The 24,292-nt window shown below is 34.9% G+C and overlaps 1 protein-coding gene across 1 annotated transcript; it reads left to right on the top strand.

Annotated features, from left to right (window-relative positions):
• The first annotated feature begins 15,470 nt into the window (after nt 1-15,470).
• Nucleotides 15,471-19,896, top strand: LOC110745973 (serine hydroxymethyltransferase 3, chloroplastic-like). The gene is made up of 12 exons (XM_021946158.2): nt 15,471-15,640; nt 15,935-16,190; nt 16,655-16,850; nt 16,949-17,123; nt 17,196-17,313; nt 17,430-17,542; nt 17,672-17,794; nt 18,003-18,107; nt 18,218-18,304; nt 18,382-18,489; nt 18,991-19,063; nt 19,423-19,896. Exons 2-12 carry the CDS (start codon nt 15,971-15,973, stop codon nt 19,695-19,697), a joined length of 1,593 nt encoding a protein of 530 aa, XP_021801850.1. The 5' UTR covers nt 15,471-15,640; nt 15,935-15,970; the 3' UTR covers nt 19,698-19,896.
• The last annotated feature ends 4,396 nt before the right edge of the window (nt 19,897-24,292 follow it).

Genomic DNA, 24,292 nt, shown 5'->3' with positions numbered 1-24,292 from the left:
CTTGCCTTCTCTTCTCTCAATAGAGTGTTTAATTCACTGACAAAGTACTCATATATGATGCTTCTCTAGCTCTAACAGAAGACTTCTCATTAATTTAGTTTGTCTATCCATGTCTAACAGTGCACATTATCAAGGTGCTTTAAATACATACTAGCATTTAGTTCCTTATCCTACCTAGTGTAGCTATTACTCCAACAGTCATCAGAAGCTAAGTGTGCAAATATACGTGGACACTCACAAATTGCATGATCATTTCATTCTAGGTAGTCTACTGTGTCCCACACCTTATTCACATTGGAAAATCATTTCAAAAGTGGAAAAAGCAAAATCAACAATCTAAGCAATGCTAATGTCCTTTTGAGGCAAAATTATATACAACAATCTATTATAGTATATTGATTATTAATCAAAGTAATTTGTCCTACATGTTATATATTTATATTTTGTTCATGTGAATGAAATTTTTTTGAGTTGATGCTAAAGGTGGATTCACATTCATCAATTGATGCTCAAGTTATAGCCGAGTGACTATCACATTGGTTTTAGATTCTAGTGGGTCATGAACATGTATAAAGAGTGTTAGACGTTAATCTTGCTCTAGACAATTGTAATATTACAATTGTTAAGCTCCAATTAATATACACACCTTATATGTTGTGTTTCATATATAAAATGATTTTATAATTAAAAATTTAATTGAAGATAGTTTAAAATTTTAAAAATACATACATAAATACAAAATGAAATAGTATAATACTCCGGACATTTACCATATATGTACGTAGTACATTTGGATATAACAAGCACACATATGCAACTTTTTGTTATATTAAATCAAGCATATTTGCCAATATATATATATATATATAGTCTTAAAGTTATATACTACCATGTTTAGTATATTTTTTTTGTCAAGCCTATATTTAGTATGTATAAATATTTGTATGTGGGTACTAAAACTTAACAAATTAGAAATGAAACATATATAAGACCTAAACTAAAAATAATGCAATTATAATTAGAAACTCTGAATTTTTCGGAAAAAAAAAGGAAAAATCGGATCGGAATGGATTCGGAGAACTTCGGAATTTTTCGGATCGGAATTTCGGAATGTTCGGCATTTATCGAAATTTTCGGATTTCGGCATTTTCGAATATCGGATTTATCGGAGTCGGATTTTCCAATCCAACTTACACCCCTAAGTTGCACGGTAAATCTAGTACACACGAGTGTAGTAGATTTTTCTATGAGGCGGTTAGCTTGCAGTTCGTTAAGCATAAAAAGTATGCTTTCTATACTGTATCAGCATTTTTCGTTTCTCATCATTTTCGTCCCAAAGCTTTAAACCACTTCAATTCCTTCCTTTTCTGCTTTTACTTGGCCGGCCCCCCAAACACCATAAATGAATCTTACGCACGCATTGGCACACCTGCAGCTAAGAAGACATATCACAAAGAAAATGAAAAGAGAAAGATCAAAGGAGGCCAAGAAAGTAGAGAAACTCAGAGCTGCCGAGAGAAGGAGAACAGAAATGAAGGAGAAGGAGAGCAGAAATGAAGGAGAAGAAGAGAGCCATCTCTTTGAAGAATTGAGGCATAAATGGTGACCTAGCCAGAAACCAAAGAGGCTGTTTGTACAATATCTGGCCAAGCACTCCCCAAACACTCCCAAGCCAAAGGGAAGGGAGTCCCACATCGACAAAACACAAGAGGAGGGGACTCTCCCTTCTTTATAAAAGGAGACCTCTCCCCTTCAAGAGAGAGGATGGGGAGTTTGGGCAGGCTACTGGGGCCTCATGGGCTTACCCATGAGCCCACTTAAAAACCCACGGATCATACCAGATCCTCAGCCTTCGGCCTCTAGCCTTCGGCATCTGTCTTCGGCCTTCAGCCTTCGGCCTCCAGCCTTCGGCATCTGCCTTCGGCCTTCGGTATTCTTCATCTTCTCCTTGAGTCTAAACCTATGTGCAATGTATACTCACATTATCGTAATGAGAACATACTTCTTCGTGGACGTAGCCCATTATTCGGGTGAACCACGTATATTTGTCTTCTGTATGCATGTTTACCTGCTTACCGAATCCTTTCACATACCGAGGGTCCTCCCCTTCAACATTCACCTCATCTTTAAGTTGGTCTATTTACTACCTGTCTAGTTTTAGCGCCAACAGAGGCAATGCCTATCAGAATGCTGCTGACCTGGACGATAACGGTGGTGATTTTAACACAAAGCAAGCGCACGAGAACACCAATTTCGAGCCCATCACTGCTGCTGCTCCGGATCAAAGTGCCGAAAATGGCTGCAAGATCGAAGTCTGTGAGAATAAGAAGACGACGATAAAGGAGAATAAGACAACCATTTCTTTGAAGAATCGAGGCACAAATGGTGACCCAGCCAGAAACCATGGAGGCAAAGCCGATCAGAATGCTGCTGACCTTGATTTTAATGGTGGTGATTTTAACACAAAGCAAGGGCACGAGAACACCAATTTTGAGCCCATCACTGTTGCTGCTCCGGAACAGAGTGCTGAAAATGGCTGCAAGATCGAAGTCTGTGAGAATAAGAAGACGACGATGAAGGAGACGAAGACATCTTATGCACGCATTGGAACACCTACAGCCAAGAAGACATCTCACAAAGAAAATCGAACATTGCAGCGAAAATGCGAAAGAGAAAGATCAAAGGAGGCCAAAAAAGTAGAGAAACTCAGAGCTGCCGAAAGAAGGAGAGCATAAATGAAGGAGAAGAAGAGAGCCAACTCTTTGAAGAATCGAGACACAAATGGTGACCCAACCAGAAACGATGGAGGCAATGCCGATCAGAATGCTACTGACCTGGATGATAACAGTGATGATTTTAACACAAAGCAAGTGCACAAGAACACCAATTTCGAGCCCATCACTGCTACTGCTCCGGATCAGAGCGTTGAAAATGGTTGGAGGATCGAAGTCTGTGAGAATAAGAAGACGACGATGAAGAAGAAGAAGACAACCATTACTTTGAAGAATCGAGGCACAAATGGAGACCCAGCCAGAAACCATGGAGGCAACGCCGATCAGAATGCTGCTGAACTTGATTTTAATGGTGGTGATTTTAACACAAAGCAAGCGCACGAGAACACCAATTTCGAGCCCATCACTGCCGCTGCTCAGGAACAGAGTGCTGAAAATGGCTGTAAGATCGAAGTCTGTGAGAATAAGAAGACGACGATGAAGGAGAAGAAGACATCTTACGCACGCATTGGCACACATGCAGCCAAGAAGACATCTCACAAAGAAAATCGAACATTGCAGTGAAAATGTGAAAGAGAAAGATCAAAGGAGGCCAAGAAAGTAGAGAAACTCATAGCTATCGAGAGAAGGAGAGCAAAAATGAAGGAAAAGAAGAGAGCCATCTCTTTGAAGAATCAAGGCACAAATGGTGACCCAGCTAGAAACCATGGAGGCAATGCCGATCAGAATGCTACTGACCTTGATTTTAATGGTGGTGATTTTAACACAAAACAAGTGCACGAGAATACCAATTTCGAGCCCATCACTGCTGCTGCTCCGGAACAGAGTGCTGAAAATGGCTGCAAGATTGAAGTCTATGAGAATAAGAAGACGACAATGAAGGAGAAGAAGACATCTTACGCACGCATTGGCACACATGCAGCCAAGAAGACATCTCACAAAGAAAATCGAACATTGCAACGAAAATGTGAAAGAGAAATATCAAAGGAGGCCAAGAAAGTAGAGAAACTCATAGCTACCGAGAGAAGGAGAGCGTAAATGAAGGAGAAGAAGAGAGCCATCTCTTTGAAGAATCGAGGCACAAATGGTGACCCAGCCAGAAACCATGGAGGCAACGCCGATCAGAATGCTGCTGACCTTGATTTTAATGGTGGTGATTTTAACACAAAGCAAGTGCACGAGAATACCAATTTCGAGCCCATCATTGCTGCTGCTCCGGAACAGAGTGCTGAAAATGGCTGCAAGATCGAAGTCTGTGAGAATAAGAAGACGATAATGAAGGAGAAGAAGACATCTTAGAAACGGTCGGAATCGGATTTTCCAATCCAACTTACACCCCTAGTTTTTGGACCAAATTACTATCCAGTACTGTTGCAGTCCTCAGATGATAAGAATCAGATTGGCCAATTCCCTCATCGAGACCCTGGTTTACTTGTATATTTACATCAAATAACTACGAAAAGAAGAAGGGCTTACCTTTGTCTTTAATATCTTGACAAGCTGCCGTCAAAATGATCATAGTAATATCTTGACAAGCTTATCGGAGAAATGTCTGTCAAAGGAAATAAAATAATATTATAACAGCAATACATAAAGGGTAGAAATTTACAATTGTAACAAAAACTTAGCCATAAATTCCTTTTATTTTTTCGAGGATATGTGTTTTTTTCCGAATGCTTTTTTTCGTCTCATAAATCAACTAAGTGAAAACATAAAATGAAGGAATTGAATGAAGTGGTTCAAATCTTCGGGAAAACTTATGAGAAATGAAAACGGCTGATAGAGTAGAGAAAGTTTCCTATTTTATCTATATAACGAACTGCATGCAGGCTAACCGCCTTCGTCATAGAGAAAAATCTACTACACTTATGTGTACTAGAATTGTCATGCAGCTACCTTGTGACCACCTCAGTTTTGAAAATTATAATGACAACAACTACGACCATAACCACGATCACTCACACAAAAAGAAACCAAAATGACTAACATAAAAGGCATTTGAGTTAGTAAAACATTGAAAATAACATGTAAAAAATACAAGTAATTGCGTCCCATGATCACAAGTCTACCACTAGCTATAATGGGATAATTAGAAGTAATTGTTGGAAATTAGCGGGTTAAATGGTCAACGGTTACCAACTTCATTCAATACCTCTAATAACGATGACATGGAGAATTGCAAAAGAAATACTGTCCACATCATACCAACCCTCCTTTGTACCTTATAAACAACACAAAAAATAAAATGCAAACACCATAGACAATTATGTATGTTTACATCAAATAACTACGAAAGACAAACCACATGACAACAACTCTGACTACAAAACAAACAAAATAGTATCAAGTAGAAATAACAAAAAGAAGAAGGGCTTACATTTGTCTTTATACCAAGCGCTAAAGCAACCACCACTGCTGGCGTCAAAATGATCATAGTAATATCTTGACAAGCTTCTCGAAGAAATGTCTGTCAAAAGAAATAAAATAATATTATAACAGCAATACATAAAGGGTAGAAGTTTACAATTGTAATAAAAATTATCCATAAATTCCTTTTATTTTTTCGAGGATATGTGTTTTTTCCGAATGTTTTTTTTCGTATCATAAATCAACTAAGTGCAAGCATAAAATGAAGGATTTGAATGAAGTGGTTCAAATCTTCGGGAAAACTTATGAGAAATGAAAACGGCTGATAGAGTAGAGAGAGTTTACTATTTTATCTATATAACGAACTGCATGCAGGCTAACCGCCATCGTTATAGAGAAAAATCTACTAAACTTATATGTACTAGAATTGCCATGCAGCTACCTTGTGACCACCTCAATTTTGAAAATTATAATGACAACAACTACGACCATAACCACGATCACTCACACAAAAAGAAACCAAAATGACTAACATAAAAAGCATTTGAGTTAGTAAAACATTGAAAATAACATGTAAAAAATACAAGTAATTGCGTCCCATGATCACAAGTCTACCACTAGCTATAATGAGATAATTAGAAGTAATTGTTGGAAATTAGCGGGTTAAATGGTCAACGATTACCAACTTCATTCAATACCTCTAATAACGATGACATGGAGAATTGCAAAAGAAATACTGTCCACATCATACCAACCCTCCTTTGTACCTTATAAACAACACAAAAAATAAAATGCAAACACCATAGACAATTATGTATGTTTACATCAAATAACTACGAAAGACAAACCATATGACAACAACTCTGACTACAAAACAAACAAAATATTATCAAGTAGAAATAACAAAACGAAGAAGGGCCTACCTTTGTCTTTATACCAATCGCTAAAGCAACCACCACTGCTGGCGTCAAAATGATCATAGTAATATCTTGACAAGCTTCTCGAAGAAATGTCTGTTAAAAGAAATAAAATAATATTATAACAGCAATACATAAAGGGTAGAAGTTTACAATTGTAACAAAAATTATCCATAAATTCCTTTTATTTTTTCGAGGATATGCGTTTTTTCCAAATGTTTTTTTTCGTATCATAAATCAACTAAGTGCAAGCATAAAATGAAGGATTTGAATGAAGTGGTTCAAATCTTCGGGAAAACTTATGAGAAATGAAAAAGGCTGATAGAGTAGAGAAAGTTTACTCTTTTATCTATATAACGAACTGCATGCAGGCTAACCGCCATCGTTATAGAGAAAAATCTACTAAACTTATATGTACTAGAATTGCCATGCAGCTACCTTGTGACCACCTCAGTTTTGAAAATTATAATGAGGACAACTACGATCACTCACACAAAAAGAAACAAAAATGACTAACATAAAAGACATTTGAGGTAGTAAAACATTGAAAATAACATATAAAAAATACAAGTAACTGCGTCCCAAGATCACAAGTCTACCACTAGCTATAATGAGAAAATTAAAAGTAATTGTTGGAAATCAGCAGGTTAAATGGTCAATGGTTACCAACTTCATTCAATACCTCTAACAACGATGACATGGAGAATTGCAAAAGAAATAATGTTCCCATCATCCCAACCCTCCTTAGTACCCTATAAACAACACAAAAAATAAAATGCAAACACAATAGACAATTATGTATGTTTACATCAAATAACTACGAAAGACAAACAATAGGACAACAACAACTCCGACTACAAAACAAACAAAATTTGTCAAGTAGAAATAATAAAAAGAAGAATGGCTTACCTTTGTCTTTATACCAAGCGATAAAGCAACCCCCACAGCTGGCGTCAAAATGATCATAGTAATATCTTGACAAGCTTCTCGGAGAAATGTCTGTCAAAGGAAATAAAATAATATTATAACAGCAGTACATAAAGGGTAGAAGTTTACAATTGTAACAAAAACTTATCCATAAATTCCTTGTATTTTTTCGAGGATATGTGTTTTTTCCGAATGCTTTTTTCGTCTCATAAATCAACTAAGTGAAAGCATAAAATGAAGGAATTAAATGAAGTGGTTCAAATCTTCGGGAAAACTTATGAGAAATGAAAAAAGCTGATAGAGTAGAGAAAGCTTACTTTTTTATCTATATAACGAACTGCATGCAGGCTAACCGCCTTCGTTATGGAGAAAAATATACTACACTTATGTGTACTAAAATTGCCATGCAGCTACCTTATAACCACCTCAATTTTGAAAATTATAATGACAACAACTACGACCATAACCACGATCACTCACACAAAAAGAAATAAAAATGACTAACATAAAAGGCATTTTGTTATATAACTAAGGGGAAATTGTATAGAGAATTGGAAAATAGAGGAAGACAATAGAATTGTTCAATCAACTTGTATTTCTCATCTTAATAAAACCTCTTATTTATAGGCTTATAATGGTAAGAAGACATTAACAACTCATAAGTTATAAGCCCATAACTATGGTATTTAGTGTATATGTTACATAGAATTAGAAAGGGTGAATGCTAAGAGGTATGGTGGTCATCCACCAACTCATGCATTTACAATACTCCCCCTTGGATGTCCATCATACAATTGACATAGTTGCCTCATTAAAAACCTTGCTAGGAAAACTCAGTGGGACAAAACCTAAGCAAAGGGAAAAAGAGTGCAACATTCTTCTGGATCATGGATATGGTGTTGGACGTGCTTATGCTGCCTCGTTAAAACCTTGATAGGAAAAACCCAGTGGGACAAAAACATAGTCCAAGGGAAAAGAGTACAACGCACATATGTCCTATATGTAGAAAATTGTTAAATCCTCCCCCCGATGAATTACTTCCCCTGATGAGGACAAACTTGAATTATTTGAAGATACAACACAAATGATATTGATATCTCATTTTCCTTTGACAAAGCAAGCTTTGGTAATGCTTTGTATAAAAACTTCTTCAATATCATCATTGGAGAATGTATGTGTGTCTTTCCTTTGAATCCCTGTTGAGGTTAGAGTAATACCAAAAATATCTAGACTATTTTCACAAATCCTTTCACATTAACAATTCTTAAAATAAAATCATATTCTATAATATCATAGTAATATAAGCAAACTCATACGTTACCGTTACGAGGACAAGAGTATAAAATTGCATGATGTAATAAGCTATTCAAATAAATTTTTGTATACTATGCTAGCATGTCATAGGCTCTTCAAGAGACCTAAATATTCTGATAACTTCTTTAAAAATCTGAATACGTTGCAACGATATTGAACTTGATCTTGAACTCATAATTCAATCAAAGTACTCATTGAGGTAATTAGATCACTTTCATTTCATGAAAATTGAGTATAGACATTGAGCTTCAGGCTCCTTAACTTCTTAGAGATTTTCTTTCAATAATTTATATAATGTATGACATTTTACATCTCTCAGAATTTATTCCTATGTATTCTTCAAAAGATCGCTTCTGGTGATATGCTTAACTTCATAATCTTTTTAGATTTTTCATCTCAAATTCCTTTATTAAATCAAGGGAATCCTTTGTAAACTCTTCAAGAGTTCTAACAAAATTCTTCATATATATACTGCAATGATGGTAAACTCATTTTCAAATTATTTATATATCCCTTTTGTAATAGATATTCATTAAGACGATTATACCATATTCTTCCACAATACTTTAATCCACACAAGGATCATTACAAGCCATCATATTTTAAATCATTTGCTTCAAGCATTCTGAATCCTTCGGGAATTTTTATACACATAAATTTTTCATAAAAATGTAAAATATAGCTGCATATGTTTACCATCATAATCTCATGTCTTTATTGGGAAACGTTGTGCCATATCATCAAGTGATTTATTTCACTTCATCTCAAACACCAATTTGTAACATATACATTTTTATATCCTTTTGGTGTTTTAACTATAGGTTCAATAATTGCACTTTTTTCAGAAATATTCAACTTTACTGGACTGCCTCTTCTAGTTGGCCAATCTTTATTTACATTTGTCGACAATTATAACAAGTGGTGGAATATCATCATGTATAGCCCTTGATAACTTTAGTACATACTATAAACCAATATATCATCAATTCATGATCCCACAATTCTCATGTGCATGCGCATGCATAATTTATAAACATCTCATTGCTTTCATTATTTTCTGGTACCAGCGCCACTTCAGAGGCTTTCATTGTCACTTCATGGACAAATATCTCTTCTAAGATGTATAATTTATAGAATGTGGATCATAACCTCTTCTAGAGTGTTATTTTGAGTAGGGCTTAAACTTTACAATTAATCTCCTCTTTTGAGGAATTAAGTCTTTGGAACCTATAGATCTGTCATGCTTTAGGCATCCAACAGCTTTTATGGGGAGTTCAATTTTTGCAATCTATAAATCTGTCATGCTTCAGGCATGCAACAAATTGGTTATTAGTAGTCACTAACTTTGTGTCTGTATTTGCTTATGGTCATTTGACTTACAATTCTTTTTGTGTTTGAATATGCTTCTTGCATTTATCTTTTATACCAATTTGTTTGATGAGACAATAATAAATGTATTCCATAATCATTCACGTCATTCTTTTGTTCTTTTAGGAACAACCAATTCTCCCCCTAATGACGGGAATTTTGGTCTCATCAAAATAATACCAAGAATGTCATAAGTATTGTCCTTCGGGGACCTTAATTCATGTCATAAGTATTGTCCTTCAAGAACGTTAATGCATTCGGCGTGCATAATATTAATATTGACATGTTAATGGGTTGTCCTTCTGGGACTTTAATCTATTCAGTGTATTATCAATGTATTCAACTTGCAATCTTCACAATTTGCATTGTATTTAATCATTTAGAAATAGATACATATCAGGATGATTCAAGCCTTTCCTCTAGATTGGTCTTTTGCATATAATCCAAGTCATTCTTCTAGAATGATATTTTGTACATAATGCAAGTCGTTCTTCTGGAACACTCTTTTTGTACATAAAACATGTCGTTCTTATGAAACGATTTTTTGCATGCCATTCTTCCGGAATGGTCTTATCTTTTCATTTTGTACTTTGAACTACAGGTTCAACTTATATATAAAAATAATTAAAATTAAGGACCAAAAGGAACTTGAAAGTTCCAATTAGAATTTGGTTACAATATTTTGATTCCATTGTGAAAAACATGATAAAGATAAAAGAAACAACGTTTGATTCTGAACTTCAGGTTCAATTAACATCTTATATATGTTATACCAGAACTGCAGGTTCTTGACAGGATATGAACTACAGGTTCATATTAATATTAATCTCAATAAAAATGATGAACTTTGGATATATATTAACATATATCTGGGACTGCAGGTTTGAGTACATATATCAAATTTAAAAAGAATATTTGGTTTTGAACTTCAGGTCCAAATTTGTATTAATATGATATTTTTCAAGGTAATAAAATAAAACAATAATAATATATATATAAATTTATATATTGAAAATCTGAAATCCAAACAATGTTGAAACTTCAAGTTCTTAACATGATGTATATTTTTCAACCCATATTCATAATACTTATGCACTTGTTGAAATATCAATTTGGAGGTTGACACAATTAGAACTTCAGGTTCTAGAATTTCCCTTTTTTAATTTTATGCACATGCGGCTGAAACTTACAGTTTGGATTAGACATAATAAGAACTTCGGGTTGTAAGATATTTGAACTTCGGGTTTTAAGGTATGTGAACTTCGGGTCATATGAGGAACTTCAGGTCCTTAAATATAAATTATTGAAATGAAAACAAATAACTGAATATAACAAGAAAAATAAAATAATAATTCAAATACTGTAATAAAATAAACTGTTGGAACTTCTGGTTCGAGTTAGAGAAAATCAAAGAACTCCAAGTCTTGATTTGGTTTCTAAGAATTGCATAACTCCAATTCCTTGTATAGATATTATATGGATTGAGAACTAAGAGACTTCGAGTCTTTATTTAATTATATACGAATAATTTAGGGACTTCTAGTCCTTGCATGAAATAAAAATGAAACCAAAGAAAAGAACCAATTAAAAGTAAAATACAACAACAACAAAATAAATCGTTGAAACTTCTGGTTCCAATGAAAAAAGAATCAAAGAGCTTCGGGTCTTCATTTGCCTTTTAAGAATTGGGGAACTTCAAGTCCACAAATATTTATATTATAAGGATTGTCTTTTAAGAACTGGTCCTTACATTGCCGTAAAATAAATAGTTGAAATTTGTGGTTTCAATAAAAGTGATTGAAGAACTTCTAGTCTTTTATGCCTTTTGAGAAAAATGAGGAACCTCAAGTCCACAAATAGTTATTTTACAAGTATTGATATGGGAGATCTTCTTGTCCCAATTAATTGAAAATGAATTTAGGAATATGTAAACCTTAATTGACTATAAATATAATATAGTATGCACTAATAATTTCCTCATATCACTTAGAACTTTTGGTTCTATAATTATCACATTTGTTCAATATTTAAACTTCAGGTTTAAATTATTATGATATGGACTTCAGGTTCCAATATCTGAATTAACAAAATCCCTTTTCATTCAGGTACATGGTGCTAAAGTTGTTCACAATAAATTGAACACATTACTGTACAGTGGGATTTACAGCTCAAACAAGACTACACACAGCTTATGAGTGTCTTCAAATTTATAAACCATAACAATGAGATAACCAACTAATATTTGGTATTGATCAACGTGGTTCACATTAACATTTAATCACCTTTTCACTTTGTGAACCATAAAATTATATATGTACATACACATATATAAAAGGATTTTCTTACCTTTTTAGATGTATAGAAATTGTAGCTTCTGGCTCATTCCTTTACATGTATAGAATTTAGGATTTTCAAGTCCTTCATTAAATAAATTGAGGATCAAGATCTTCGGGTCTTAATTCCCCCATTTTTTCAACTCCATCATAATACACATAGAGTGTAACCTATATTATCTTTTCGTTTCGTATAAATGGGCATTGATTGCTTCTGGCAATTATGATTTCAGTTATATATATAAAATAACCATGAGTATCAATATTATATTACTATTGTAAAACGAAATTAACTAATAACCCAACATAAATAAAATAAAATAAAATAAAATGAGTAAAGTAATATAAATGAGGAATAAAATAAATAAATTAAAGACTATGAAATTACAAGATAATATATAATATGTAGATAATATAATATATAATAAATTAAAGACTATGAAATTACAAGATAATATAATATTAATATGGATTCAATATGTAGATAAAACTACAAGTTTAAGAATTGGATTTCCAACCAATTCAGGTTCATATAGGCACAAATAAGTAATAAACTTCAGGTTCATATATAATATTAAGATCCATGAAAAACTATGAATTTCAGGTTCATATCAACATATATTCGAAACTTCAAGTTCGAATACGTAGATCTAAATAAATTGAATTAATAGTTGTGCTTTGAACTTCATACTCAAATCGATGTATATGCATTCGAAACTTCTGGTTCGGGTTCTTGACATATGTAGACCTCATGGAATTCTGATTTTGATCAATACAAAATCAAGGAGTTTCATGTCCTTATGTGCTCTTTAAATTCACGGAACTTCACAACCTCAATGATTTGGAATCAAAGAACTTCAGGTTTTGATTCAATCAAAAGGGCTCTATGTCCTAATCAAGTTATATGATGAGGATCGAGGAACTTCGGGCCCCGATCTTTTGTATAATACAAACTCATTATAATAATTAAGATCATACTTAAGATCAAATAAACAAACAAATAAAAAAAACATGGCATTATATTCATGTGTAATAAGAATAAGGATTTTTTTTTCTTAAACGAGCATGATGAAGTCTGATGGTGAGTACAAAGAAACTCTATACCATGTGATGACTTTAGCTCATATAAAAAGAAAGAAAATTCAGAGAAAGAAAACATACCAAGAGCAATGTCGTGCTGATAACGTGTTATATAACTAAGGGGAATTGTAGAGAGAATTGGAAAGTAGAGGAAGACAATAGAATTGTTCAATCAACTTGTATTTCTCATCTTGATAAGACCTCTTATTTATAGGCTTACAATTATAAGAAGACATTAACAACTCATAAGTTACAAGCCCATAACTATGGTATTTAGTGTATAGGTTACATAGAATTAGAAAGGGTGAATGCTAAGAGGTATGGTGGTCATCCACCAACTCATGCATTTACAACACATTTGAGGTAGTAAAACATTGAAAATAATATGTAAAAAATACAAGTAATTGCGTTCCAAGATCACAAGTCTACCACTAGCTATAATGGGAAAATTAGAAGTAATTGTTGAAAATCACCAGGTTACATGATCAATGGTCAGCAACTTCACTTCACTACCTCCACTCTATCACCAGAAACGCCGTAATTTCTCCGGGAAAATCAACTTGAACCCATCCTCACAACACACTTGAAATCAAGAACAAAAAAACAAAACAAAAACAAAAGAAAACAAGAAAGAATACATTGAGCAACACATTCAAGTAACATTTCACCCAAACAACCCAAACACATTCTGATTTAGAAGAATTTGATGCACGATTTATATGTGTGAATTAATATTACTTTCTGATTTAGTTGTAACTCACTACATGACATGAAAAGCCAACACAACAGACTAATAGTTGTAACAATCCAAAGAAAACTAGAAAACAAAGCATATAGAAAACAAAGAAGACAAAAGCATCACACAAAGCAATAAAGCTAGAAAACAAATACAGAAATGCATCACACACCAATATCTATGGGCATAGAGTATTTTGTTAAAACTTCCCAAAATCCAGCCATTGTGCCGCAAAGATCACAAAACTCAGTCGTAACATATTCATAAATTTAGTCAGAAACACTCAATTTTGATAGGCATTCAGAAAGCATGGTAACCCCAAAATAGAAAAATATAAATTGAAGGAGAGAAAGGCTTGAAGACTAACCTTCAGATTTGATCCAGAGAGACGTGTAACTTATTTTCCTTACTTCTCTGGCTCGCAACTTTTTTATGATGCCTTTGAGCGACAAGGCTCACAATCTCTATTTTCCAGGGTTTTATCATAGGTTTTTGGCGCTGTTTTTTTATAAGTTTGGCGCAATTTTTTTTTAATGTAAGTTTTGGCATACTGGAAAATATGAATTCCTGCACTATGAAAATTGTGAAATGACATCTATTTTGGTGGAAATTAAACTCAAGAATTTGATGCCTCAATTTCCACGATTTTTTCCGCGCGTCATTTAATAAATTCCGCTCTTAAGCTGCCAAACAAGAGAATTGTCAATTTCTCCATTTAAATTCCCGACCTTTAGCTAAATTCCGAGTTATTTTCCCTCATCCAAATGGAGGGTAAAGGAATTTGAGACATTAAAGTGTGCATGACCAATTGCATTAAAAAGAAAAAAAGAAAGAAAAAAAAGTGTGACCAAAAACACTATAGGGTGACCAATACCGAAAAAACAAAAACAAAAAACAAAAAATAAAGAGGTTCTTATCCAAAACTAAAAACCAAACTGAATATGACTATGCCGACCCCAAAACCAATTGGCAATGGGGGGAGTAGCTCAACTCCTTATAAGCTCTTGCTAGGTTTCTCAACTTTCCAATGTGGTGAGACTCTTTACTTTCACATTCTCACACGCCTCCGCATGTGTGATGAATTTTCAAGCCTAACACGTGGACAACACATTGGGAGACGTGGAGCACGTGTGGCCGTTGGGCTTTCACACGTGAGCTAACCCGCTTTGATACCATGAAGGAAGTTGAGGTTCTACCCCAAAATCAATTGGCAATGTGGGAAGTAGCCCAACTTCTTATAAGCCCTTGCTAAATTTCTAAACTTTCCAATATGAGACTCTTTCCTTCACATACCCCTAGTTTTTCATGGAAAAGGAAAATGAAAGTCTTAATGTAGGGATAAGAAAGATTAAAATAAATAAATTTTTTTATATTAAAACAAAAAGTGGACGAAAGGTTTCATTTTCATCCCCTACTTCTCCATTAAATAGGAAATTGTCCCTTTTTTCATGCGGACCAAACACAACTTTATAGGAAAGGAAGAGGTCTCCATTTGAATTTGATTATTCCACCGTCTTTAATACCCAAAAAGTTCCCTTTACAAAATTAAAAAGAAATAAAAATGAAGAGGGCAAAAGAAGATCTCGACTGTCAGCACCAAAAATAAATAAATAAATAAATAAAAATCCAACAGTTTTCCCACCACAAAAGCAATCCTCACATTTTTATTATTTTTTAAAAAAGAAAAAAAAGAAAACCAAGGTTTTTGCAACGGGTCTGATATTATGCTGTGTTTTTTTATTTTTCGGTAGAACAAAAACCCTAACACTAAACCCACCGTTTTCCCTGTGCGAGTTCCATCGTCAGCTTTGCTCCTAACGCCAGATTGCAAAGGAAGCTCTATCCTCAGCAAACCTGATAAAGTGGGTAAGTTTACTATTAACCCTTTGATTAGATTATTCTTTCTGTTTAAAAGCTGCGATCATCAACAAATTCTCAGCCCCAATCATTTGAAAAAGAAGTTTAAGGAGTCAAATACTGTAGGGTGTGTGATTTTGTATGAGAATGACTACTTTCCAAACAATTTTTTGAACTCTTTGCATAGTTTTTTGTTTATAGAAATAAATTGATATACCCATGTGTGCATGCATTTATGTATGTTCGTATCGTTTGTATGTTAAACTTGTGCTCACCGCTCATAGTTTTGTGTGAAATCTGTAGGAGCTTGTGCGGCGGGCATAGTATTTGGAAGCCAAGATGCAGGCTTGTGGTGGAGCTGCAGTGATGGGTTCTCTTCAACAGCCCACTTGGACCAAAGGAACAACTTTTCCAAACAAGAGGCTTAGCTTTGGTGGATATTCACATCAATTAAAACTCAATTACGTGAAGACCCGTAGATCTTCTTCTTACATTGAAGGAAGCTTGGTTGCTGGAAGGCCATCCTCTTCTGTCTCTGTGCCTTTGCCAGAAATTGGAGGTAATTATACTCCAACCATTGAGCGGTTATCAATTACTTCTATGTAGTTGTGATTCCATTGGTAAATCGTATTGAAATGTAATTTAAGTTTTTGTTTTTTGGGATTTCTTTGTTAGGAATACTTCTGGGATTGCAAAGGTTATGGTGTTATAATTTTTAATGTCAGTTTCACTTAAAAATAACATAAAAACGAAAATAAGGGTATCCTTTTCCTTGGCATCTGCCAGAATGCTATATGCTTTGCGTATTCATCTTTGGAGGTTTTGTAATCGCTACTTTCAGTACAACTGCAGCGTTTCATTACTCAATTTTTTGAAACAACCATCTTTATAAATGAAAAAGCCTTTAAAAAACCATGTATTCGGCTTGGATTTTTCCAACTACTGTTAAAGTATTAAAGGAGTCATTGGTTAGTAGCAGGAATTATGTCTGACTTGTTCTAAATTGTATTAATTGATTTACAGGCGATGGAAGCAGTTTTATAGACAATGGGTTAAGTGAGGCTGACCCTGAGGTGTGTGGTATTATTGAAAAGGAGAAGGAGCGACAGTTCAAGAGCCTTGAGCTTATTGCCTCAGAAAATTTTACATATCGGGCAGTGATGGAGGCAGTTGGCTCATGTCTCACGAACAAGTATTCGGAAGGATTACCAGGTAAAAGGTACATATACTCAGACCCAGAGTAATGTGAGTTCAACTGGTATCTTTTATTAAAACGATTATGTTTGGTGTAGCTCATAGTTTGACTATACATTTCAGGTACTATGGTGGCAATGAGCACATTGATGAGCTTGAAACACTATGCCAAAAAAGGGCACTGGATGCATTTCACTTAGATGGAAAGAAGTGGGGTGTGAATGTTCAACCATTATCTGGTTCTCCTGCAAATTTTGAGGTTTATACTGCAGTTCTGAAACCTCATGACCGTCTCATGGTAAGTTGTCCTCTTGGCTTTGTCTTACTTTTTTTTTTTATTGGTGGCTACTAACATGTGCGTGTACCTTAGGGTTTGGACTTGTCTCACGGGGGACATTTGTCTCATGGTTTCATGACTCCTAAAAGACGGGTATCAGGCACATCCATTTATTTTGAGTCCATGTCCTATCGACTAAATGAATCCACAGGTGCTGCATTTTGTTTCTAGACAAGAATGATTCTGTGTTTCAGATTTACTAAAGATGTAATGGTTATTCTCATGAGGTTGGACTTTTTCCTTTCATAAAACAAAAACAAAATCCAGGTCTCGTTGATTATGACAAGCTTGAGGAAATGGCTGACCGGTTTAAACCAAAACTCATTATTGCCGGGGCTAGTGCTTATCCTCGTGATTTTGACTATCCTCGCATGAGGAAGGTTAGTATTTTATGTCTTCATTCCATATAAATAATTTTCATTCGCACAAGGATATGAAATTCATTATCATATATAAGCACTCTGTCTCTCTTTTGCAACTGATCAATTACTTCTAATTTGCATGGGAAGATTGCGGATGCTGTTGGTGCTTTTCTTATGATGGATATGGCTCACATAAGTGGTCTTGTTGCTGCTTCTGTGCTTGCAAATCCTTTTGACTACTGCGATATTGTGACCACAACAACACACAAGGTATTGTTCATACTCGTGTAACGTATTTATACTTCGCTAAATTTTTCCAAATTCTGATATTTCTCATAAATGGACTTGTGTAAACATGTGCAAATGTCGATTTGTTCTCCTCTAGACTCAGTATACTTCATAAATAGCCTTAGCATGTGCTTTCTTTTTTGTAAGCCACATTTGGATGATCTGACAAATTTAAGACATTTCTCTTTAGTCTTTAAGAGGCCCAAGAGGTGGAATGATCTTCTTCAAGAAAGATACAGTTCTTGGGGTTGATTTAGAATCTGCCATCAACAATGCTGTTTTTCCAGGTTTACAGGTTAGTAACAAATCTGAACCATATATAATCATTTATTTGTTTCTGTAAGTACAGTGTTTATATTTTTAAATTACATATGAAAGGATAAAAGGCTTGAGTTCTTTATGCAGGGTGGTCCTCATAACCACACTATTGGGGGCCTTGCAGTTTGCTTGAAGTATGCACAGTCCCCAGAATTTAAGGCTTACCAGAACAAGGTACTGAAATTATACTGTCCTCATGTAAAAATGGTCTAAGGCATGTCCTAATTTAGCGTGGCTGCTCTACCTTGTAGGTGGTCTCTAATTGTAGGGCTCTTGCAAGCCGATTGACTGAACTTGGATACAAACTAGTTTCTGGTGGAAGTGATAATCATCTGGTTCTTGTGGATTTGCGGCCTTTAGTAAGTTCCTAGATTGTTTATTAATTTATTTGTTTTAATTTTTCGATACAGATTTCTTATTGCTGCTTAAATGAGAACTTGTCCTGAAATGTGGAGCTTTTGTTTTCTATTTAGCACTTTTTTCTTTTCTTAGAAGGCTAACATTTAGAGGTTATGGATAGAACAAAAAAAATTAGTGAGATGAGTTATGACTTCACCAGTTTTAGTGTTTACGGGCCTTTGTTTTGGCTCGACAAGGGTTGGTTTTTCTTTTAGGGAATCTTCCTCTGTCCTATTAGTTTACTGTTTGAGCTATGTTTTTCTGTTTTGTTTCTTTCTCATGTGTGGATGAAAATATAAGATTCTGTCATCAGAGATCATAATTATTCTCATATTAAAAGTTATCAAATTTAAAGTGTTTTCGATAATGAGTTAAGCAATAAAGTTGTGATTGGATACTTTGCATTAGTTCATAACCATATTTTATTTACCAATGTTATTTGACATTTCCTTTTTTAACAGGGTATTGATGGAGCTCGGGTGGAGAAAATTCTTGACATGGCTTCTATTACCCTCAACAAGAATTCAGTACCTGGTGAGTCGGAGGGTCCATTTGGATGAAATCATTAAAAGAACATTGTATTTGAGAATTAGGCTGAATGGAAAAACATCTTTAGAAAGCATGTATTTGAACTAGATACAATTTATTTGCAATGGATTCAAAATAGCTACATACAAGGAATCATACAAAATGCATGTGTTTTCTTTTAATCCAAATCTACGCATATAGCTTCTAAGCCATTTAGCTATATAATTTTACCAGATGGGCCCCAAGGGTCCAGGCCTTTATTTTTGGTTTGAAGGCCCTATCTTATTTTGTTTGTGTAGTTGTCTTTATTTGTCTTTCAGCCTTTTTCCCCCTTGATTTTACAGCTGTAATGTTTGATGAAATAGGTGATAAAAGTGCTGTAGTGCCCGGTGGCATTCGCATTGGATCACCTGCCATGACGACAAGGGGATTCACCGAGAAAGAATTCATAGCAGTTGCGGACTACATTCATGAGGGTGTGCAGATAACGATTGATGCTAAACGCGCAGTATCAGGATCAAAGCTTCAAGATTTTATGAGGTTTGTTGCTTCCCCTGAATTCTCTCTAAAGGATCGGGTGTCAGATCTGCAGAGAAGAGTTGAAGGGCTTACCACCCAGTTCCCAATACCTGGAGTATAAATCGTATAGTTAGACACATGTGGTCAATGTTCTCATAACGAAATGCGAGTTTAATTACTTCTGTTGTAACATGCCTGCACAACTATTTTAAAGTAGCATGTGGACGGCTACCTTAGAGTTCCGGCATGGAAAGTTTTACAGCTAGAATGCTTTTTCTCGTGTATACTAGTATTCATCTTCAATTTTGTTCTTGTGCGAAGATGAGTAAGTGAGAGTTAAATGACTTGCGTACGTGAAGAGTAAGTACTACATATCAATGGCTTGAGACAGTTGACTCAGAATTGATGATCACTTGATAAATCTGGAATAAAGGCCTATGGTTGCAAGTTCTGCAGCACTAAAATGGCTGCAAGAAATCTTTTTAATGGTTTTGTCCTAGGAAGTGGGCGGAACGCCTCAATTAAGACCATAGTCTAAAATATCGATAATATCAACGAAATATCGAGGATATTATCATTTTTTCGGGTCACGGGTATTTCGGAACGTATCTTTACACATATCATATAAATATTGATGATATCGGAAAATATCGATGTCGATAATTTCGCTCACACTAAAGCAATATTTTGTCAAATAATTGCTATAATATCGAAAATATCGATATAATGGGAAGAAAAAAAACACAAATTACACACTCAAAGGGGATTCAAAACCCTTGCCATTTCACTCCTTCAACACCTTAACCACCATGTTGCTTATGTTTTTGTGATAATATGCTAAAATATGTATATTTATATTGTCTTGTTTTGAACTATTTTTGTAAGAATTAGATTTTCACATGAGAATATGAGTCTTTGACCTTTCCTTTAAGGATGGAATTGAGCGACTCATGGAAAGAATTCGAGACCCAATCTTCAAATGATTTTGCTTATTGTAATCACCACAAAAATAATGTTTGGTTTTATTATTTTTGTGGAAAATCTTATTAAGTTGTGTGGCTATATTGGATGTTTTATGAATTTGGTTTGATGTGAAAATATTGGAATTAAGTGAGTTTAATTTCAAATTGGGACAAAAATGCCCTTATGATTTTTCATAAGGAAGTACAAGAAATTGAAGTGAGAAAATTATGATTTTTGGATTGGAAAATCGAGCTTGATCTCACGAATGCGTAGGAGCAAACGATTCATGAATCCGAGTTGAAACGAAGAAGTTATACTCGTTTGAAGTTCCAGGGACTTAACTGCAAACAGATTATTTGCCTATAAATTACAGATGGACACTGTTGAGGTTTCAGAATTTTCAATTTAACCCGGAAGTTTGAGAGCTTGTCGGAGAGGCGATTTCCGGCGGTTTGTTCGGCGGTTTATGGTGGAGGTGATCAACACCACCCACCCAGATCAAAAGCCTGCTATCTCGTGAGCATAAACCAAGAAGAATCGGAGCCATCGGAGGTACCGTAAAGGGATGGTGACACCGTGAAGTTGGTTCGTCACTAGTGAAGTGAACAATTTCAACCAGCGGTTTGAGCCACTTACACTTTGAATCGGACCTTGAGGTAAGAATTAAAGTTGTTCTACTCCGTGTTATGAACATTTTGGTATAGGTATTGAGAGCCGATTCTAGGGTTGGTCCGTCGTCGGAATAATACCCCGAACCACCACTAGCGATGGCGGCACATGGTGAGGATTCTGAGTTAGGGGTTTAGAGACAGATTGTAGTCCTGGAGTCACTGAGCATGATAGTATGTTTAAAGTGTTGAGATTCCGTCATTTGCTCGACGATCGGAGCCTCACAAATCTGGACCATTGATCGGAGATGATCGAACCGTTGGATCGTGTCCAATTTTACGTATGTTGTAGCTGGTGTTGTTAGGCGTCTGTAGGTTCAGACAAATTGATGATCGGACGTCCCGATCTTAAGTTATTATGTTTCAAAGTTGAGGAGAGCAATCTCCATTCGATCGTGCGATCTAGAATGATCCGACCGTTGGATCGGGCCCAAATTGTCGCAGGGTGATGTCGAGACTATTTAGAGTCCATTGGTGCGATAGAATTTGAAATCTAAGGTTGTGGGCCCAAGGAGGATTTTTGGGGTGTCGATTAGACATGTGGGACCCACGGACCCAAATAGTGACCTTTTGGACAATGGGTGTCATTGGTCATGATTCGACATCGACAACATGTACGTCACAGTTTTGGAGTTGGTTGGACGAGATTTGATCGCTTTGGATCCCCAATTGGTCCAAAGGGCATTTTCGTCATTAGATGCAAAATCTTGGATTTTGGAGTTTTGTGCTAAGTTGAGTTATGTACTTTGCTTAGGTACTGTTGGAGTCTGAGTTGCTCGTTGAGATTTGAGATTGAGGATTCGTTAAGTTGTTGAAGACGCAGCTTGGACGAGAGGTGAGTAAAACCATCATAATCGTGAGTAAAATCACAAATTATTATATTTATTATAATGTGACCTTGGATAATGTTAATGGCTATAATTAACATGTTGTTTGTGAGTTTGTAAAATGTTTTAATTGATTTAAAACACATGAACTTGTTCATCAACGGTTCATGAGGTAAGTGAAACGTATTTTGTTTTGAATTGATTATTTTTATTGGAGATTTTGGTGTTGAACCATATAACATATGTTGTGGGTGTATGGTGAAAATTCATTCGTGAATAACCACATAAATATATATAATAAATATGTATTGCTGTGATTGGTGTATTTGGCAATAAAACAATGTTTATTGTGAAACGACATTTTATATTGTTTTGGTGTTGGTGTTTTGGTGTTGATGGATTTAGGTAAGAATACCTTGAATCCCTTCTGAGTTTGTCAGGTGGGCATTCTTGTGACAAATAATGAGGGATAAATTACCCTGCAGTTAGAGCTCTAGTCTAGCGTCATCTAATACTCATGACTAGAGGGTAATCATGAGTGAACACTACTTTGGAGGTTTGTAGTGTTATAGATTAGAGGTTCATAGTATTCTCTCTTCTATCTATCAAATATTTGACGTGTGAAAACTACTTTGAAAATAAAAGAGTTTTAGTGTGGTCACAGGTGGTGATCGAAACAGTTCTTTAAATAAAATAAAAGAATTGTGATTGTGATGATATTGATGATTATGATTACCTTGGTTATACAAGGATTGTGATATGCTAAAGAAAGTGCATGTGTTTGTATATTATGTGTAAAGTGATATATTATACTTTGGACGTGGTTTACTCATACAAGCTTTAGAAAGCTTACCGGGTTGTTCTGTGGTGAACCCGATGCACTATTCGATGGTGTAGGAGAAAATCCTGCAGGTGGTAAAGACCGTGAGCAGGAGAATTAAGGTGAGGAGCAGGAAGCTCGTTGGTGGTTCCACAGAATGCAAAGTGTGGTGTGAGAGTGTTGGTGAGTGTTAGACTTCTGCTGTGTGAAATGAGCTTTGAGGAGCAGATTTTGTAATATGATGATTGTTCATTTTATTATGTAAGTTTGTAATGTAACATTTGACTCAGAAGAGTTGAGTCATTATTGACATTGTGGTTCGGAACAGTGGTGTCGTATCAAGAAAGAAAATTTTAAATTTCTAGGTACTTTTGATGAAGGTTCCGAACTTTACATCCCGGATTGTTAGTTGTTCTGTTTAAACACACATATTAGTTGTTGTTGAAAATTCAGGGTGTGACACTTATGGACAACGTCAACCAATCTTGGATCCATATGGATGGCATGTTAACAATTACATGGAAAACTATTTTGGCGATTTATCATTTGATGACTACTCGCAGTACACTTACTCTAAACATAGAGATGATGAAGATACTGAAATTTTTTGAACCTCATAGTCACTCATGTATCTTACCATGCAATGTATAAAGTGTAAAATATTGAAGTAAATCATTATATATAAATGATTATGGTGTGTTTAATCTTCTTTCATTAATTGCTACATATTTTCTATACTGATCACAGTGTTTGTCAGCTCGCTATATAATCAACTTAAATAAGTTAAACCCATCATGCAATGAATTTTCTTCCAATTTTTTTCGATAAACGAATAGATAATTGACTAAATAAACATCCTCCAAAGTTTCAATCAAAATTTATGAGTTTTTCTTACAATTTCTGTGGTTTTTATTCAATTTTTATCGATATCGATAATATCCCGATATTTCCATCGAAATTTCCGTGTTTTTGGACTACCGATATTTCCGATATCATCGATATTTTGGACCTTGATTAAGACTATTTGAGGGACGTTGTAGACTCCTCCATTTTTGAAGTTAATAAGTGGTCATTATAATGTTTTCTGGAAAACTCTGTTCGGCCTTTTTTTTCTTGTCACAATTTGAAAATCGTCACAATTAGATTTTATAATAGAGATCGATTTGTCTAATTTTTTGCAAGGATAATTTTCAAATGATGTCCTCATTTAAATTCAATGGGAAGTAGACTCACACTGCATCTTACTTGAGGAGTACTAGTCGTCTTGATCGAACAAAAGGGAACTCAGAAATGTCTACCTCAGTGTTTGTTGCTGTAACATTTAGGTTTTCAAATGAATTTTTTAGACACACTGCTTAACGAAAGATTTTCTTCTAGGAAATGCAGAGCCAGGAGTTAACGAGTAGGCGCTCTTGGAAACGAACAATCACCAAAACCA

Source organism: Prunus avium, chromosome 8 (genome assembly GCF_965620075.1).
Source record: "Prunus avium chromosome 8, drPruAviu1.hap1.1, whole genome shotgun sequence".
NCBI lineage: Eukaryota > Viridiplantae > Streptophyta > Magnoliopsida > Rosales > Rosaceae > Prunus > Prunus avium.
This window is presented reverse-complemented; position numbering and strand designations above follow the sequence as displayed.

What these genes read in the sequence shown, in the direction of transcription:
- LOC110745973 (XM_021946158.2), top strand. Translation starts at nt 15,971, where the DNA reads ATGCAGGCTTGTGGTGGAGCTGCAGTGATGGGTTCTCTTCAACAGCCC. An exon ending in AACCTCATGACCGTCTCATG is followed by an intron (nt 17,124 to 17,195) that starts GTAAGTTGTCCT and finishes CGTGTACCTTAG; the next exon opens with GGTTTGGACTTGTCTCACGG. An exon ending in ACTATCCTCGCATGAGGAAG is followed by an intron (nt 17,543 to 17,671) that starts GTTAGTATTTTA and finishes TTGCATGGGAAG; the next exon opens with ATTGCGGATGCTGTTGGTGC.